At 48.4% G+C, this 18,228-nt stretch overlaps 1 protein-coding gene across 9 annotated transcripts in view; it reads left to right on the top strand.

Annotated features, from left to right (window-relative positions):
- Positions 1-18,228, top strand: part of EHMT1 (euchromatic histone lysine methyltransferase 1) — a 119,353-nt gene that overhangs the window by 32,153 nt on the left and 68,972 nt on the right. For 4 of the 9 annotated variants that reach the window (XM_030961182.1, XM_030961174.1, XM_030961183.1 and 1 more), the window contains exon 2: positions 14,120-14,412. The exons of 1 other annotated variant lie outside the window; for it this stretch is intronic. In XM_030961182.1, coding sequence (XP_030817042.1) covers positions 14,350-14,412 — 63 coding nt within the window. In that variant the 5' untranslated portion in view covers positions 14,120-14,349. Of the gene's footprint in view, positions 1-8,417; positions 8,565-14,119; positions 14,413-17,933; positions 18,134-18,228 lie in introns of those variants that run through there. 4 more of the 9 variants (XM_030961176.1, XM_030961171.1, XM_030961178.1 and 1 more) reach the window with 4 other exon arrangements.

Raw genomic sequence — 18,228 nt, 5'->3', positions numbered from 1 at the left:
AACAGGGACAGGAGCAGAGGGAATGGCCTCAGGCTGGGCTCAGGGTGGACATCAGCTGGAATTTCCTCATGGAAATGTTTCTTCAGAGCTGCCAAGCATTGGAACAGGCTGCCATGGAAGTGTTCAAAAACATTTGTCCCCAAAAACTTGGGGATGTGGGTTAGTGGTGGCCTTGACAGGGCTGGGGGAATGTTGGGACTTGATGGTCTTGGAGGAGTTTTTTGACCTTAATGATTCTATGAACTTTGGGGGTTTGATGAAGCAGCAAAACCTGGGTTTTTTAAAGGGGGACAGCTGGGGCACTCACTGGGCTGTGGGGAGCAAGTGGAGGTGTCAGTGCCACTCCCTGTTTTACCCACCAGCTTTATTTTTATTGTTTGCTGCAAAGGGATCTTTCTCTTCATCTTTAAGTTGGGTTCCTGGTTCTGCTGCACTAATACTTAAGGCTTAACAGTTCATTCTCCATGTGGGATAGAGGCAACTGCTTCAAAACTGCATTTTCTGACAGGATGCAATATGTGCTTGATAGAGAAGCATCATTAGCTGGGCAGGACACGTTAGGCCAAGCTTGTAGAAAAAATTTAAGTTTAAAATTAAGGCATTTAAGCCTTGTTGCTGCCTGTACCTTGAGGTAAGCAGCAGCAGGGTCCTCGTTTTTAAACCTGCCCCAACAGGAGAGTATGAAAGAATCAGAGAGAAAGAAGTGGGATGGAGAGAATAAATTAGAAACAGAAGTGCGAGAAAATACAGGAGTTAAAAATGTGGGAAGGGAGTTTTGAAACATAAGAGGAGACTTTGAACTCTGAGGGACTGGGCATCAGTGCAATGAGCAGGAATCCTGCAAACAGGAAAAACTTCCCCAAAATCTGTTCAAGGGAGGCACTTGGGGATGGAGGAGGGAAGGTGGGAAACAGGTGGGGATAGCAAAGGGCTGGGAGGCAACTGCTGCTGGTTGTGTCTGCAGTGGCTGCAGGAGATCTCCTTTAATTGTCCTCAAGGCCCAGGACTAAAAAGTGATCCAAGGGATCCCCTGAGCCCTGGATGGATGGGTGGGAAGGACTGACCCTTCCTTTCTCCATGGGGAGCATCTCAGAGAGGCTGGGGAGGACAGGGCTCTAGCAGGCTGAGGAACCTGGGTTTGGAGGTGTCCCACAAACCCTGAATGGTTGAAGGAGAGGAAATGGAGCACAACTGCCTGGATGAAGAACCTGTGTAAGTTGGTGTCCCACACTTGTTTTATGGTTTTGTCACAGTCTTGCACTGTGCCCAGTGCCAGAAGTGTTGTGTTCAGGTGGCTATTCCAGCACTGCAGCCCAGTGCAGACAAAACAAAGGATGCTTTCACCTTGAGAGCCAATTTAAGTTAATTTCCAATTTGATCCTTCCTAGCAAATCAAAGTAATATCATTTCAGCCTTCCTGTAACCCATCTTCAGGTAAGCCCTTTCAGCACAGATGTGGCTTTTGCAGTGAAGACAGAGCCTCCATTTAATTCTCAATTATGTGGCAAGAAAGAAATGAGTTGTGCTTGGGTAGATTTTGTGTCATGGTAAGTCTGGAAGGCCCAAGCTCGGTGGAGTTTGGTTCTTCCTGCAGAATTTGGCTTTCACCTCTAGAAAAACACATGACAAAATATTTGATGAATTTTTCAATGAGATACAGGCTGAGTTGACCTTAATTGTGGAAAGATCTTGTTGCAATGCAGCTGTGCAAATCAGCACAGCTGGATCCTCAGGGAAGTAGCTCTTTAAAACAAAATGATGGCAACAACCTTCCTTCTTCCCAAGCAGGCTGACTGAAGGTGAAGTCAACTGCTGAGTGCAAAGCAGCATTGCTGGGATTGAAATGAGGTGTAAGAACCTGGGAAAAACAAATGGATAGGAATCCCTTGAATCACTGGAGTGGGTTCTTCCCTCCCTGCTGAGTTAATCCTGCTGTATAAACACCTGGCAGTTATTTAGGCTGGTGTGTACAGATGATGCTGTTGCAGGAAGATCTGTGTGTACTTGTGGTTTTTTTGCTTGTGCATTGCAGTGGATGCAGCCTCCCAACTTTGATTTATGATATCCATTCGTTCCCCTGGGGAATGGGGCATGTTTAGATTCATAGAGGGATATTCAGGGCTTTACAGGACCTTCTGCAGTGCTTTTTTCTGTGTGGGGAGATGCAGTTTGAAATGACAGGCACTCTGGGCTGCTTTAGAGTTGATCCTTAACTCTGTTCCTTCTGAAAAGGACTTAGGAAAAAAAATATTGGTGCTCCAGGCAGGTCACAGAATATTGACCTGTATATATCCAGCCTTCCAGGTTTTCCACAGGTCAGGAAAGGGGAATATCAGAGATAGTGCAGTGGTGGTGGCAGGATCTGATGTTCCCTTTATATCCACCTGGCTGATGTCGTTATCATGACCTGAGTGGGGCTTTCCCTCCTCCTTCCTTAAAGGAAAAATGGAAAAATGCCATGGAGCAATTCTGCTAGGATGGGAATACTGTGCTCAAGGGTCAGAAGCATTTGTGTTTATCTGCTGGCAGACCTGACCCAGGAGGGAGGGGACAGGAGGGGACAGGACAGCTGTCCCAGGGCTGGCTGGAGGGTCCCTCTCTGTCCCCCTGGGGCTGCCAGTGCCTTGTGGGTGGGAGAAAGGGGCAGGGTGCCTGTGGAGGGAAAGGATCATGAAGGATTTGAGTTCCTCAGGGGGTTTTTGCTTTGAATCACTGTATCACTGAGCCTAAATGAGGGCACTTCTGTTAGGAAGCTTTCCCATGGGTGGGATTCTTCTGGAGGGGCCTGAGCAAGCCCTGTCCATGCCTGTGGCTCCCAGTGCTCTCCCAGTCCAGAGCACAGCTCCCATGGGGTCTGTGCTGAGAGCTGAACACACCTTTAGGGAGGCACTATTTTATTTTATTTTATTTTATTTTATTTTATTTTATTTTATTTTATTTTATTTTATTTTATTTTATTTTATTTTATTTTATTTTATTTTATGTATTATCACTGAACCAGAACCAATGACTTCTGCTTGTTTTTCCTTTGGGATGAGGCTGTATGAGAGTGGAAGAGAAACTTCCAAAGGTCCATCATACTTTTGATGTATATTTGAATTCAGTAGATCAGCATTGGGAGGGAGAGTCTGGGCCCTGTACAGCCCTTTTCTGTTTCTTGTATAACAAAAATAGTGCAAATGGTCTTTTTCTCAGTGGGCAGAACTTCTCCCTGGTGGAATGCTACCTTCCCTTGCTTTGCTTCCCAAACAGATTTTGGTTCCTGTGGCCAAGAGTGGGCAGAGGAGGAGAGGGGATGCTGGGCGGACGTTCTGCAAAGTTCATCTTTCCCAATCTTTGGTTCACAGCTCTGAGGGCTGCTTGTTATTGCAGCATTTTGTGGTTTATTTGGTTTTTTTCTTCCTAGTGTTTCACTGTATTTTGAGTCCTTCAGTTTAAAATGTTAACAAAGTGAAGCTCTGTGCCTCCTTGTGAGGCAAATGAATGGGTTTTATAGAGGGGGGTGGCAAGGGGGGAGAATTGAAGGGAAGTTAGTTTTGAAATAGTGGTTTAATTTTTGTTGTGAAACCACTGCCTAATTTTAAAGAGTACTGAGCATTTGCCTCTTGCTGTAATGTCTGTACATGGGGAGGAGATGTTCTTCTAGAACAATGGTGTGGAGCTGTGTCAGGAGTGGTTCAGGCTGAGCTCAGGGCAAGGTTCTTCCCCCAGAGGGTGCTGGCACTGCCCAGGCTGCCCAGGGAATGGGCCAGGAGTGGGATTGATGGTCCTGGTGGGTCCCTTCAACTCAGGATATTCTGTGATTCTAAAACAGATTTGAAAAAACTTAACCTGAGCTGGCCACCCAAAATCCGCATGTGACTCTTGATTTAAAATTATTTTTTTATTCTACAGAGCTTTCCTGTGGGGAAGCATCACAATGAGCTTGTCAGTCTTAGCCTGGAGCTCCACAGGCTGTCCTTGTCTCTGTTCTCCAGAATACAGCAAGGCTGTAGTGTTATGGCTCTGGGAGCCCAAGCAAATAGGATGGTTTAATGCTTTGGATATTAAAATAAATCCCATGAATGTCACCCCAAATTCAAACCTGAGTTCAGAGGTCTCCAGACACACCTGGGGCTCTCAGCATCCATCAGCTCATTGTCCCTCCCACACCTGCAATAGTTAAATTTGATAGGAAGTGGTGTCATCTCCCTCTGTTTCCACATTTCCTTTTGTGTGATCCCATCTTTTCACCCAAGCCTTTGCCAGGTGTTTCATGCATCTGCATTAAAACCCCATAGCAGAGCTCATGCCCTTGCCCCAGGGGCTTTGACTTGCAGCCCAGTTATCTGACAGAACATTTCTAAGGAACTTCTCAGAATTTATTGCTCCTGTTGGTTGATTCCAACGTGTCTGACTCGTTTTATGAGTCTGGCCTGTGTCCTGGTGTCACAGATTCACCCACATGGCATCCACCCACTTTCAAACTTGGCAATGGGCATAAAGAGCTCCTCAGTGATTGCATGGTCACTGTTCTGCATAAATATTTCCCCTCCCCTCCAAAAACATGTTGGTTAAGGGAAAATCAGAGACAGGGAGAAAATACTGATGTGTTTGTTACGTCCATTATGTGGTTTGGGGTTTTCTGGTTGCTTTTAAATAATGGAGGGTTTTATTGAAGGGAGCTTGAGGTGCTCAGACTTCACTGGAATTTAAATTTGACTCAGCTCTTATGGGCTGTCCAAACACATTCCTTGCTGGCCCAGCTTGTTCAGTTGAGGTGACTCAGTAAATCAGCAGCTGAGCATGACTTCACATCGAGTTCTCCTGTACCCTGTTCCTCTGCTCCATTCATTTGTGGAGGGCTGCTCCAGAAATTTTTGGCAGTTAATTCTCCAAACCTTGATTTTCCCATCTGCAAGAGTGGATACATTTGCCTACTATTTCCATCTTTTATTATAAATTGCTTTTTAAAGTCCTAATTATTGTTACAGTATCTCAAAGCAAATCACCATGTATCTATCAGGTTCTTTTTTACCTGGTGATGTTTAGATGTTTTTTCAGTATTTGCTCTGCTTTTCATCAGGAAGAACTAGATGGTTTTTCATGGTCTTCCCCCAGAATTCATTCAACAGTCTCCAAAACTCCTTCAGACTGTGGCATTGCTGGAATCAAATTTAGCAATTACAGAACTTGGGGAAGGGTGCACATTGTTGGCAGTCTGGGGGATTTGTTTCCAGGATTCCTTGACAGCAGCAAGATTGGAACCTTAAGCTGGTGGTGCTGAGAATTCTCCAAGTGAATGTACTGAAAAAAAAAATTAATTTTTCAAGCTCCAGGGTGAGACCCTGTGGGAGCTCTGCTGGACATTTGCAGGGTTTAGGGTTTTTATTGGTGCTTTTTGTTTACAGATTGCCCTCCAGGTGATTGGTGCTACTGTGGGCTTGTTGAAGAGCAGAGCAAGGCTGCTCTGTCAGGAAAGTGGCCTTGCTAAGCTTGGTGCCCCTTTGGAATACCTGGAATGTTGGAGTCCAAGGCCTGAAGTGTGAAGCATCCACAGTTATATCAGATTTAGTGCTGGCCATTGGCTCCAGTAACAACTCTGGAAATCTCCAGGGACAGGGAATGGTGAAGCTTTGTCCCTTGTGTGGAGGAAGGAGGGGTTTCTTGCTCCTGTCACCTCTTGTTTGTGCAGCTCCCGTGGCTTTCTCTATGCAGTGATCCTAACAGGAGCAGGAGAAGTTTGGAGCTCTGTTCCCTTGGATGTGAAGGTGACCTTCTCAGATAGAGATTGTAACCCAGCCTCAGCTGGGTGCTGGGAATGACCTCTGTGCTGAGCAGGCCTCGGGGAGGGCGTGTTTGAGGAGCCATCATTTTATTTGCTGTTCTCATGTGTCGGTTTTTTGCCATGTCTGATGGATTTGTGAGGGTGGTGAGCTCCTGACAGAGGCTCTGGAGGCTGGGGGCTCTGACTCCCTTTGTAAATGAGCCTGTGGATAACCCAGCTGTGACACTTTTGCCCTCCCTCCTGTTTCATGCCCTCACAGAGAGGTTGTGTGTTGTTGCTTTAGGATTTACTGCCTTCCCTGGGAGGTGGGAGTCAGTCTGGGAGAAGAGTTATGGCTGCACAGAAGGTCTGGCTTCCCAGCTTCCCTACTGCGTGTTTTGGGGAAAAGTTGGGCTTAAAACTGCCAAAACATATCTACAAGATGTTATCACTTTTGTTTTTTGTGAAGCTTCTGTTGACTCTTCAGCCTGTGCTGGAGGCAGGTGTGTTTGGGCTGTGTGTGCTTTGGAGTGGTGTGGCAGGAGCAGGACAGGATTTCCTGCTCCTCCACTGGGCCCACCATCCCTAGCCCAGGGTAAGGAAATCACTCTGGGTTTTGCTGTTTTTCTCTACCTGTCCCCAAGGAAACAATATCAATGTTATGCCTCGAGTGTGCATCCATTGAGGGGAAATGGGATTTTTAAATAGTAACGTGCTCTGGTTTTCCCTTAGTGCAGCAAACCAATGGTTCATTAGTGAAATACATTAATAATTCTCTTATGAACCCTGTTAGTAGGTGAATCTGCTTTAATTCCTTTGTAGCAGCAAGAGCTGCAGGTATGGATGTCTTCGTTACATAAAATAAAAAAAAAGGGAAGAAAGCAATGCTTGCAAATTGGTCTTTGTTTCCAAGGAAACAAATTTGACATGCTTGAGCTGTGCGAGATGCAAACACCGCTCGATTCAGCAGACATGCCTCGGGATTTTATGGTCTGAAAATTATTTTTAAACTACCTCCAATTTCCAGGCAAGGCAGAGGATGGGAATAGAATTTGTTGGCAGGGTTTATCAATCTGTGCTTAATGAAGGCACTGGGCGGTGTCTGGGATTGCCCAGTGTGGCGTGGAGGGAATTGATCTGGACCCTATGGAGGGGACAGCCTGGGGCCAAATGGCCTTTGGTGACATCCTTCAGCAGGAGGAGAGGTCTGAGCAGAGCTCAGCACACTGAAGTAGTGTGGTGTATCCTGGGTCACTTTACCAAATGTTTTTGCTCTAAAAATATTTTAGTAAAAAGCAGCTCGCCAGCGCTTGGCGTGCCAGGCTGCCTGGCGCTCCCGAGGGCCCAAAGAATTTGCTAAAAAGCTGTGGCTTGGTGTTGAGGACTGGGCTGAATTTATCAGAGAAAGGATGAGGGAACAACATCATGAGTTGTTTGTGTAGTGCATCTGGCACAGATGTGCTGGGGCCTGATGGAAATCTTGGCTTGTGGCGTTGTACAGAACGGCTGTGGCATTGCTGCGATTCCCTTGGAAGTTCTGTTCGGGAAAAAAGCTGGTTTGGTGTTCAGCTGCCACCCTGGTGTTTCCTGAAATGCTGTGTTGATAAAGTCACTGGTTTTATTTTTGAATTTTCCTCCAGCTCCAGCTCTGGAGCAGACAGTGCTTGTGTTCCACGGAAGCGAACATTGCTCGGCAGAGCACACACAATTCACGGATTTCAGCATCCAGAGTTGGTTTTGGCCTGGGCCCAACAAGAGGAACAGGATATATATGTTCCAGCTTTGTTGGGATTGAATGAACAATTTTTGCCCTGGCAAAGCTTTACTTTTACCAACTGTCTTTGCTTTCTGGGGTAGTTCAGTGAGCTGGGAGGGATCTGTAGGGGATATGCAAAGAATATGTGGGGAAATACAAGTTTTTAAGGAATAATCAAGCTCCATGTGCATATCATTCAGAGCATGCAGGGCTTTATTCCCCAAGTGTGCTCCAACAATGTGTGTCTTTCATATTTTGTTGTTTGTAAACCTAGGAAGGATTTAAAAAAAATCCTCTATTAATTCTTCATTGAAACAAACCTTTCTGCATTGAGGGGACAAGGCAATGATAGAGGAATTTCAGGGCTGATAAGTGAAAAACAAACCTCTCTTAAAATCCAGGTCCTTAGGAGAGCGTAGCATGAAATGTGTTACACTGCTGTCTCTTTCCTTCTCTTTCATCCTGCTGTTTAACTTCCTTGCAAATGGAGTTAAAATAACCTTCAAGGAGTTCAGGGTAGACTGGGGTAGGTTTAGCTTTAAGATGGCTCGGAAGCACTATTTGCATTGCCAGCTAAAAGCCTTGCTTGAAGCCTGTTGAGGGAAAAAATAATATTAATGGTATTTCATGAAAATATTGTAATTTGTGGAAGGCCCAGAGTGACAAATTGGCTGGTTTGAATGTCACTGGGAAATGCTCCTTTTGCACAAGGCTTGCCTGAGACAGGATTTTCCTTGCTTTTGTTCTAAAACGAGATGCTTGCTGCCTAAAAATGCCTGCGATCCTCGCAGCCAGAGCTTTGCCTCCTTGACAAGAGGATGGGAAGAGGAAGGTTGGCTGGATCAGGATGAATCCTGCACCTTTTTTTTTTTTTTTTTTTTTTTTTTGCTAATGACACTTCCTTATGCTTACATTTCATTAAAGCTCTGAAATGGCTGAAGATCAGCCCGTACTGAGCATGCTCCGGGGTGGAGGCTGCACCCATGGAGTGAGATGGATTTGTGGCTGGAGGAGGGATAGGCCTGGAGTCAGGACCAGGAGGGATCCGCAGCCAGGATGGAGGTAGGGCAAATCCATGGGTTCCTTGCCGTGCCCCTGGGCTGGGGCAGCCTGGAGAGCGGCTGGAGTGCAAACTGTTGGAATTGATTCAAAAGCAGCGCAGTTAAACCACTGACACGAGATGGCTTCAAACGCTTCCTGCGGATCCGCGGGGAGGGGTTTGCAATCCTGACCTTTGCTGGCCGGCGTGGAGAAGGGACCTGTGCAATGTCAGGGTGGTGACATGAGGTGATAGCAGGCAGGGGCTGCAGCCAGGGCTGAGCCTTCATATTGGCAGGCACGTGATTGCGTCTCATCTCATCGTGGGCTCGGGCGCTAATTGTTATTAATGGGGAGCCTCGCAGGGCTCAGACCTGCTCCAGATCCCTCTGGGACTGTGGGAGGGTGGAAGAATGTTAAACTCCAACTCCTCTCTTTCAGACTTATTTTGCATTCCAGTGATGGCAAACAAACCTTGCCACATTAGGTCCTCCAAAGTGGCATGGAGAGGAGGGAATATACACGTTTATTCCTTCGGCTGAGAGATTTTTCTGTGCTTCTTGCAGGGGTTTAATGTGTTGGTGAGTGGGTTTGGGGGAAGGCAGTGTGAGTTGTGCTCGCTTGGGCTCTTGGATTTCACCCGTAGTTGCCAGCTTTTTACAAGGAATGTGTAAGCACCAGCAGGTATGTGCTGCATGAGCCGATTGACTCCAGTTGTTGTACAAGCACGCTGCGTGGTGAGGTGCCAATAAAACATTTACATTGGCTCTGGATGTTTGTGTTAGAGAGGTGTAGAGGAGCTCTGGGTTGGTGTGGAGCAGGGGGACATCAGCTCTCTCTGACCTGTCCCCTCACACATGGGGGGACCCAGCCGTGTTCCGGCCCGGCTGTAGGTACAGGTAAGGTGAGGGGTTTGCTCTGTCAGCACTGGGAATCCTTGGGTGGCACAGGGTTATTGTGTTCGACTTTCTGAGCAGAAACCTCTGTGATGGCAGCTCTGTACTGTAAGGTAGATCAGCTCTTCCTTCAGGGCACCTCTGGCCACTTTTCACAGCACGGTTCAGGGGGTGGCTGGCATAGATTTGATTTTATTGCTGTGTCCCAGGTGATGGGCATTCTGCATGATGAGTCACTTCATTACCTAATTTGCCTGTTTATTGCCTGGTTCCATCTTTCTTGTGAACCCAACTCTTCCTCGGTGCTTTCTGGGCCTGTTTTGCTACATCAGCCCAGTGCTGAGCTGGTGACCAGCTTGCTTACTGGGCTGGCTTTTATGTTCCCTGCATAAAATCCTGCTGGAGCCCAGCTTGCTGGCCAGGCAGAACTTCTCCTACTCTTTAATGGTCACTGGCTTGTTTATGGCTGGATGAATGCACAAAGAGAAGCGTTTCTGTAAAACAAACAGCATTGTGATTGTACAGCGAGAGGGAAAAGGGGTTGATTTTCCTTGGCTCAGATGGGGGCTGCCTCGATGGCTTTGCAGAATTCACCCCCGTGGCTTTTCCTCCTTGTGTGACTCCGGCAGTGGAGGTGATCTCAGCCCCAAGTTTTCATGTAGGGCCTGGTTCCCTTGATGAGGAAATTTGACTTAATCAGTTTCAGCTGCTGGAAACCCACTGGTGTGCTCGTTCCTATTGTGCTGTGGGAAGGTGTAAGGTAGCCTTAAAGACCCACTGCCACCTTATGGCAGCTGCTGAGAAGCAGCGTCTGTGGAGCCAATTCCGTACACACATCATGCTCGCTCTGTTTCTCCGCTCCTCTTAACCAGGGATATTTGCATGGAGGCAGGAGCTTTGTTTTTACAGAGTTCATCTGCTCCTTCTGTTCCTTGCAGAAATTTGATAAAGTCAGCAGGATGGCTGGGAGAGCCGTCAACAGGCGCTGTTCCACAGGAGCTCATGATCTGGGGAGAGACACAAAGGCTTCGTGGAGCACTGATTCTCCTCCAGTGAAGAGCTTGCTTATTTTCATCTCAGTGCCTTAATCCTTAAAAAAAATAGGTGTGAGGTCAAAGAACAGGGCCACGCTGAACACGTGAGGCTTGCTGGCAGGATCTCCAGCTCTTATTGCAGCAGGAGGAGGATGGAATGTGCACAGCCATTTTCCCAGCCTGCTGCTGGCAGGGCACTGCAGGATGGCTTTGCACTGACAAATGGGGCCACTGTCCCCAAATAAACCAATAAAACATTGCTCTGTGGAGCAGTGAGTGTGCTGGAAGCCTGCTCGCTGTGCTGGGGGTAGAGAATGCTGGATTTAGGACCCTTCTCTAGCAAGACTGTGTTTGTACTGTAGGAGCTCTTGACATGCCATAGCTGAATGAAGGGGAGAAATGGTGGATTTAGAGCTCCAAAATAGAAGGAGCTGTGGTTACTGTAAGTTAAAGCTGAAGGAATTTATAATTGGGAGCTGTTAGGAATACAGTATGTTCTAAATTACAGCTGTCTGGCCAATATGCTGCTAAATAAAGTTCTAGGATTGCCCTGTAAATGAAATACTCAACGCATATTCTTATCAAAACAGCACCATCTCCCAGAGAGCTCACATCTCAATTGCTGTCCAAGAGGATCTTTTTTCTTTTCCTTTTTTTTTTTCCTTTTTAGCATGTATGATTTACTCAATGCAGCATCCCAGGGAACATTTATTGTTTCCTGTTAAGTAAAAACAGTTTTCAACTCTGCTGGGGAAAAGGGGGGAGGAAGGGAGATGGCTTGAAAGCTTTAGGGACATAAACCAGGTTTTGAAAGATGGGGAAAGCTCTGTTTCCAAAAGATGCATTGATGACTGCCTGTTCTTTCAAAGCTGTTACCTGAGCCTGGAGGTGGACATTGGAGGGTGCTGGGGGTGGATACCCAGTGTCTCGTGGGACATTCTGATTGAGAAATGTTGTATATAAGAGTTGAAGAGCAGAAGGAGTGTTTGAATAGCTTGTGGTGGAGCTGCAGAATGGTTTATAGCAGTGCAGAAACAATCAGGATCCCAGCAGAAATGCCCATCTCATACCTAAAGACCCTTCAGCTTTTGGGATTGCTTCTGAGGGGGCTGAAAGGGAGCAACAGATTTGATCAGCTGGAGGGTCTGCAAGAAGAGGATCCTGATGGAAGAAAGGAAATAAGGAAAACCCTCTGTATTTTGCAGAGCTAAATATTGTTCTTCCTATAAAAAGAAAAACCTCTCTTTGCCTCCCACTTGGGCTTCCCCTGCAAGGGAGCTGTGAAAATGCTGGACTTAATGGTGTCATTAAGCAAGAGCCCTGAGGAACCTGGTGTCCTTTGTGAAGGAAGGTGTTTGTGAAGGAAGGAGAGCCGTGGAGTGAAAATACCCTGTAATCTGTGGGCCCTGGCAGGAATGTTTGGAAAGGGGGATGTTGGCTGTGGTGGGAAGGCTGTTGGAGGATACTTGGGTTAAATAAAGGGCACAGCTTCTCGGGGCTGGGGCCTGTTCTCCTTCTCCATCATCAGCAAAACCTCTTCCACAGCCAGCCTGCAAGAGGACTGTGACTGCTGGTGTGCAAACCCCTGCCAAGGGGGGGTCCCAGGCAGGAGACACCTCTCCCACTGCCAGTGGCTGTGCCCTGGAAGCTTCCTGCTCCTTTTGGATGGCAGAAATGTCAGGTTTCACTGAGTGACACCCAGGCATCCCCCGTGGCAGAGATGCTGCTAGGATCGATCGATGCTTTACTCAAGTTGGTTGTTGAAGCATCTGCAGTGCCCTGATGAGCTCTGCTTTCTCCTTTTTGTTTCTAAACAGTGTTTAGTGCTTTCAAGGATGGCCATGAGATGTGAAAAGCGTCTCTGGTAGCATCTGCTCTCAGTGTATATTTAACCTCAGCAGTGAAAACATGTCTGGTGTGGAGATGCAGTGAGGAGGCTGAGGCTGTGCCGCCTTATTTTATCTCAGAAAGGGAATGTTGACTGTGGTGGATCATTGACACTGCCTTTGTTAATATCTTCGTTTCTATTTTTGGGCTTTTAATGAAAGCTTGGTAATTTCATGCTGCAAGGAAGGGCAGCACATCAACTGTTTTAAAGCCATCTTTGGTTTGAAGTACAGTAATCTTTTGATGCGGTGGATAATGCAACTTCTGTCTATATAGCTGGGGTTTGTTGCTTTTGTTTGGGGATTTTTGAATTTGTCTTTAAATGAGTTACTTCTACACCTCTCAGTGACTGAGAGAAAGGCCAGGAAAATCTCATTTTGTGTATATTAGAACTTAAGATTCACATCAAATGAAAATCCGGTGGGTGAAAGAGCGATCCTTTCTTTATACTGTCACCTCAAATACTCCTTGCCTATGAATTTCAATCATCTCAGTTTAGCCTTGTGTGTTTTAACTGTTTAGTAGTGAAACTTCTCCAGAGTGTGGAGAGGAAAACAACGTCCTCATAGCCAAGGGAGATCCGTAGCAGCTCTTTGCTGCTTTAATTATTGCAGCTCTGCAAACGTGCCTGGCCACGGTGGTGAAAGAGCTGCTGGGACTGGAGGAAATGTGGCTTGTGGATGTTCCCAGCCTGGCAGAGCCATGGCTGCTGTGCTGTGCTGAGGCCTGGACTGGCATCATCCCCCGGCTCCTCCAGAGCTCCCCATGGATTTGGATGGCTTGTTCCTCCCTACAGTGCAGGCTGCTCCCTGCCCTCCCCAGCTCCCTGTCACACATTTCACTCCACTCATCTTCACTGTAGTTTCTACTCTTAAAGAGAACTCTCTCTTAAGGAGGACTCTCTCTGGAGCTCTCCTCCTCTGCAAAGCTGTTTTTCCTTTGGCCAGGAGCACACGGGTGGTGCCACGGGGCCATGTCGGAGTTTCCTCTTCCTTCTGGCCTCTTCCCGAGGTTGTTGGCCGCCCTCCCCGTGCGTGCTCGGGGGGAGGTTCTCCAGCCTGACACCGGCTCCAGCAGCCTCCTGCTCCTGCCTCCCATAAATGCCAGTCTTCCTTGAATCCCTTCCAGCCGAGCTCTGCTTACAGATGTTCCTGCGAGCTGCTCTGGCAGTTTTACTGGGAGCCTGAGCAGATATGAAGGTTGCCAAGAGTTTATGCTTAATTGTGAAGTGGAACAGAGACAAACTACTTTTATTTTGAAGCTAAAATTTCTTCTGTTATCTTGCTGGCTGGGGCCAGCAGTATTGTAGGGTTTGACATAGGCAGAGCTTAGAGCTCCTACTCCTCGTAGTGAATATCCCTTCATTAGGGTGAGGATGAGGATGGATCCATTAGGATGTCCCTTCATTCCATTGCCCCCCTGCTTTTACATGACTGTGTTTATGATGCCCTTTCAAAGTCAGTTGTACCAGGTCAGGTTATTAATCTCCAAAGTGAAAATGATCTCCCCTGCAGATCAGCAGTTCGGATCTCGAAGTCACTGTCTTGGACACTGCTCACTGCATCAGTTTAACCCATGTGCCTTCATCCCAGCTCTCAGAGGTCGGGCACTTTGTTAATCACAACAAAACCAGCCAGAGGACATCCCCAAGCCACTCACATCCCTCCCTGTCCCTCCTGCCTCTCCTTTTCCCACGGGCAAGTGCTACTCTTGAAGGCCACGAGACAGCACTCTGGTTTAAAAAGCTTTCTCTTTTTTTCAGGCGAGTGATCAGTTTTGAGGCCTGGCGCCCTGTCAGAAAGTTGACAGATGATCTGCATTACCGGTGCGTCCCCGGGATGCCCGGGATAATCGCGCTCCAATGGACGCCCTGGAGCCGGCAGGTTCTCTGTGAAATGGCTGCAGTGGAGGGAGCAGTGAAATGGGCTCTTCTGGGCATGCTCACTCTGTAGAGGGAGCTTTATCACATGAGCAGAAACTGAATCACTGCTCATGAGGATCTGGAATATGCAACTCTTGGAGTCTTCACCAGAAGAAGACAACAGCTGCCCGCAGGTACCGCAGGGTCCGTCCACCTCCCGTGCCTGGCGAGGCCCTGGCAGGGCAGGCTGGGGAAGGAGAGGCCTTGGAGAGGACAGGAGAGGAGAAGAGAGGCCGGGGAAGCATGGCCGGGGTTGTTTGTTCATTTCTTTGGATATTCCTGCACATGGCTGGCCTGTGCAGATGGGCTGGCATCACCCATCCTGCGGGGGTGCCCATCCTGCCGGGGTGCCCATCCTGCCGGGGTGCCCAGCCTGCCAGGGTGCCCATCCTACTGGGATGGCTGCTCCATCCTGCTGGGGTGCCCACCCTGCTGAGGTGCCTGCTCCATCCTGCCAGGGTGCCCATCCTGCTGGGATGGCTGCTCCATGGGCTCCCAGGGGCCTCGGGCACCGCCAGCAAACCTCGGGCTTTGTTCCCTCCCTCGTGCCTTTCCTTTGGCTCCTGGGGTGGGGAGGCTCGCTTGGGGTTGGTTTGGTTTTGGGGGTTTTTTTTGGGAGGGGTTTTTAGGATTTGTTTGTGCTTTTTAAGTGTGAAGTTTCTGGAAAATTCTCCAAGGAGCCTTCGCTGCTTGTAGCTCTTAGAAGAAAAAGGCACAAAGCCTGGGGTGCCTGAGCTGCTTGAAGACTGAACTTCTGAAGGGGAGGAGAGGGCCTGTGGCCACATGGCACCTCCTCACTGGGTCTCTTTTGACAGCCTCTGCCTATGGCTCACTTGGGTGGAGGCCAGAGCCAGCAGTATTTCACCAGGAAGAAGCAATCCTTTTTATTTTGGGGCGACTTCCTCCCCTCTCTCTTCTGCTTCTTTTTTTTTTTTTTCATAGTAGCCATCCAAGGAAACATCTGAGTAAAAGGAAACATCCCTGGTTGATTTCGTGGCAGGAGGTCCATGCCTGCAACATATTTTAAAACTCAGCCCCCTGGTTCTGCCCTTGGGAATTTATTTTTTTCTCTGTGATTCGTGTTACATGCAAGGACTCTGTTGGCTGCCACAGACCTCCGTGAGACTTGGGATGGACACAGAAGGTCCCAGGGCCATGGAAGGCACAGACACCCCTGCAGAACACTGGCCTGAGCTTGCTGTGCTCTGGGGAGACCCTCAAAGCTGCACTGCAGACACAATATTGAATTTTCAATCAAGGAGCCAGATGTGAAGATGGCATTTAAAAGATTAGAGAGCTTACACAGGACAATCTGTGATACCCAATCTAAATATCTATCATGTCTCCACTGGACTATAAATGTGCTCATTGTTCATCATTCAGAAGAAAAGGCATCAGAAGTCACGAGGAGGGAGCAGAGATTTCTCTTTAACAGTGAAGAGCTGAGGCCTTGACCTGCTGCCTGAGCAGCTCCACCCAGGGAGAAAATGGGCTTTGGGCTTGATGAAGGCTGAGGAGACAACCAAAAACCCTCTGAGGTGTGGGAGGTGTGCTCCTGTGTGGTGGTGACACCGATGTGGCACTGGCCAAAACGCTCTGTCCCTGCCGGCTGCGGCCCTTGGGAAGCATCTGCAGAGACACAGAAAAGCCTGACCTACTTTGGAGGGAAGAGAGCTGCCGAGGTCTGGGCTTGGCACTGCTTCTCAGCAAGGGTTAAGAGCCCAAAGAGGGGCCTTTGGGTCTTGGTTTTGTTCCGTTTCATGTATTTACCTGACTGTGCGGTGCCAGCATGAGCTCTTGCCCTCGTCCCAGAACATGTTTGGGTAGAAGTAGGCTCTGTGGCACACATGGGGCATATTCCTGCAGCTCAGCCTCTCCTGGGCAGGGGGCAGAGGCAGCTCCATGGCCTGGCTCCTGGGAGCTCTCCCATGTGATGCCACCTCCTAAGGAAAGAGGATTGTGTACATCTCCTGCAATGGCAGTGAGTTGTTGTATTCAGGTAAACAAGGAGTTTTAAGGAGCTCTCCTGGCCAGCTGGTTTGGGGGAGGGCTGGCTTGGTTCCTGCTGCTCCTCTTTGTTTTCCTTTTGCTGCTTTTCCCTGAAGTTTTCCCTTCTTGCCTTCCCGCTCCTGGAGCTGAGAGTGGTCGAGGAATGGCCGCAGCAGGGGAGTGACCGTGTGTTGGGGTCAGCCCAAGGCTCGGGGCACTGATGGCGTGTGCTCCCTGCTTGCCAGCCTTGGAGGACCATATGTTCCTGCAGTGACATGGAATGTCAGTGATTTGGAAACAAATCCCTGAGTTTATAATCCTCAGCTCCCATTTTCAGCCAGTTATTTTTTCTGACCCCTCCGAATTCAGAGTTTTGACACCAACCCCTCTTTGCAGACCCTTATGGCCCCTCATGTTTCCTGTGGGATTTGTCCCTCCTGTGCCCCTGTGAGCTCCTTGGTCTCTTGGGTGGAGGATATGTGTCTGGCTTTGCTGTAGGGTGCTGTTGGTCCTGGAGGGGGGCAGAGGAGGAGGGCAGCCTGCCAGGGTTTACAGTAGTCAGGAAAGCAGCAGGAGCGAAGCTCTCAAACTGTACAAGCTCATTGGAAAGCCTCCATTAGAAAAAAGAAAATATAGAAGAGGAGAAAATGTTGAGCAAGCTTTTAAAAAATATCCTGGACTCCAACACAACAACTTGCATCCTCCAAACCAGGTGGTTTATTTATGTTTTTCCTTCAGTCCCCATCAGGAGGGGGAAGAGGCAGTGGGGGTTAAGAAGGTCTGATGTGCAAGTGTCCTCCCTGCAACACTGCCATACTGTGCCTGAGCAGCACAGTGCCTCTTGCAAAGGAAGCTTTTCACAACTTGTCCTTGTTCCAAGGATGAGGAAACCTCCAGCTCTTCTGGCATTTTCTGTCTGTCATAAGTCAGAGCTGCTTTCACCTGTGAAGTATGATCAGCACAGACAGGGAGAGGGCTGGAACAGAGCGGAGCTCTGAGCAACCTTGCAAGGCTTTTCATGGAGTTCTTGGTGTTAAATGAAGAACATTTCCCCTCCTCCTCTCCTCGTTTTCCTGTGTGCCTGCAAAAATACTCTGGTTTGCATTTAAAGGAGAAAACTGTATGTGCTGGGACTAAGCCAACTTGTTTATTTAAGGGAAATACCGTGTTTCCAAGCCCTTCTCTCACAGAGGAAGGCTCGGCAGAGGATGGCAGACTGGGCTGGGGATTATATTTTTAGGTGTCATCGAAGCACAGTTGTGATTCGAAGAAGATAAAAATCATGGCTGGCATTTTGCATCCAGCCCTGCGAGTTCCTCCTCCCCACAGCCCCCACAGGGGTTAACCTCTCCCTCCAAAGCACGTGGATTTTCACCTAAATCAAGGAGCAAAAAAGGAGAAAAAAGGACCAAAACCATCAGAAAAAACAACAAACCCATCACCATCACCCCCCAGGCTTCTACTTTGCCATGCTTTTGCCGTTTGCCTGCCCCCAGGGGGGTGTTTGTGGCGGGGGCCGGGGCTCTGGGCAGGGACACGGGCCCTGTGTCCCCGTCAAAAGATGGCAGGTCCGTGTGTCCGTAAACAATGCGGTTATGAAATGGCAGCGCGGCCGCGCTGAGCATGCTCGGGAGCTGCCTGTAGGGGGAGGCGAGCCAGAAAGATGATCTAATTCCGTGCAATTCTTGGGATTGAAGGAAAAGACCAGGCTCCACTCTTAATGACAGAGCAGAAAAACCAGGCCCCACGCCGGGGACGAAGCCCGTAGGCCATGGAGGAGAGGGTGTGAGGATCTCCCACCTCCAGGACTTCGGGTGCTGGGCAGCGCTGTGTCGCTTTCTCGCCCTCCAGCAGAGTAAGGCCTTGGTGAGGTTTTGCTGTAGTTATTAGAGGGACAGGCCCGAGGGTGCAAGTTTTATGATTATGATTATTTTCATTATTATTTTGTCTTTTTTTTCCCC

The sequence above is a fragment of the Camarhynchus parvulus genome, chromosome 17 (assembly GCF_901933205.1).
Source record: "Camarhynchus parvulus chromosome 17, STF_HiC, whole genome shotgun sequence".
In the NCBI taxonomy this organism is placed as follows: Eukaryota; Metazoa; Chordata; class Aves; order Passeriformes; family Thraupidae; genus Camarhynchus; species Camarhynchus parvulus.
The sequence above is the reverse complement of the archived record's forward strand: the minus strand, read 5'-3'. Positions and strand labels throughout refer to the sequence as shown.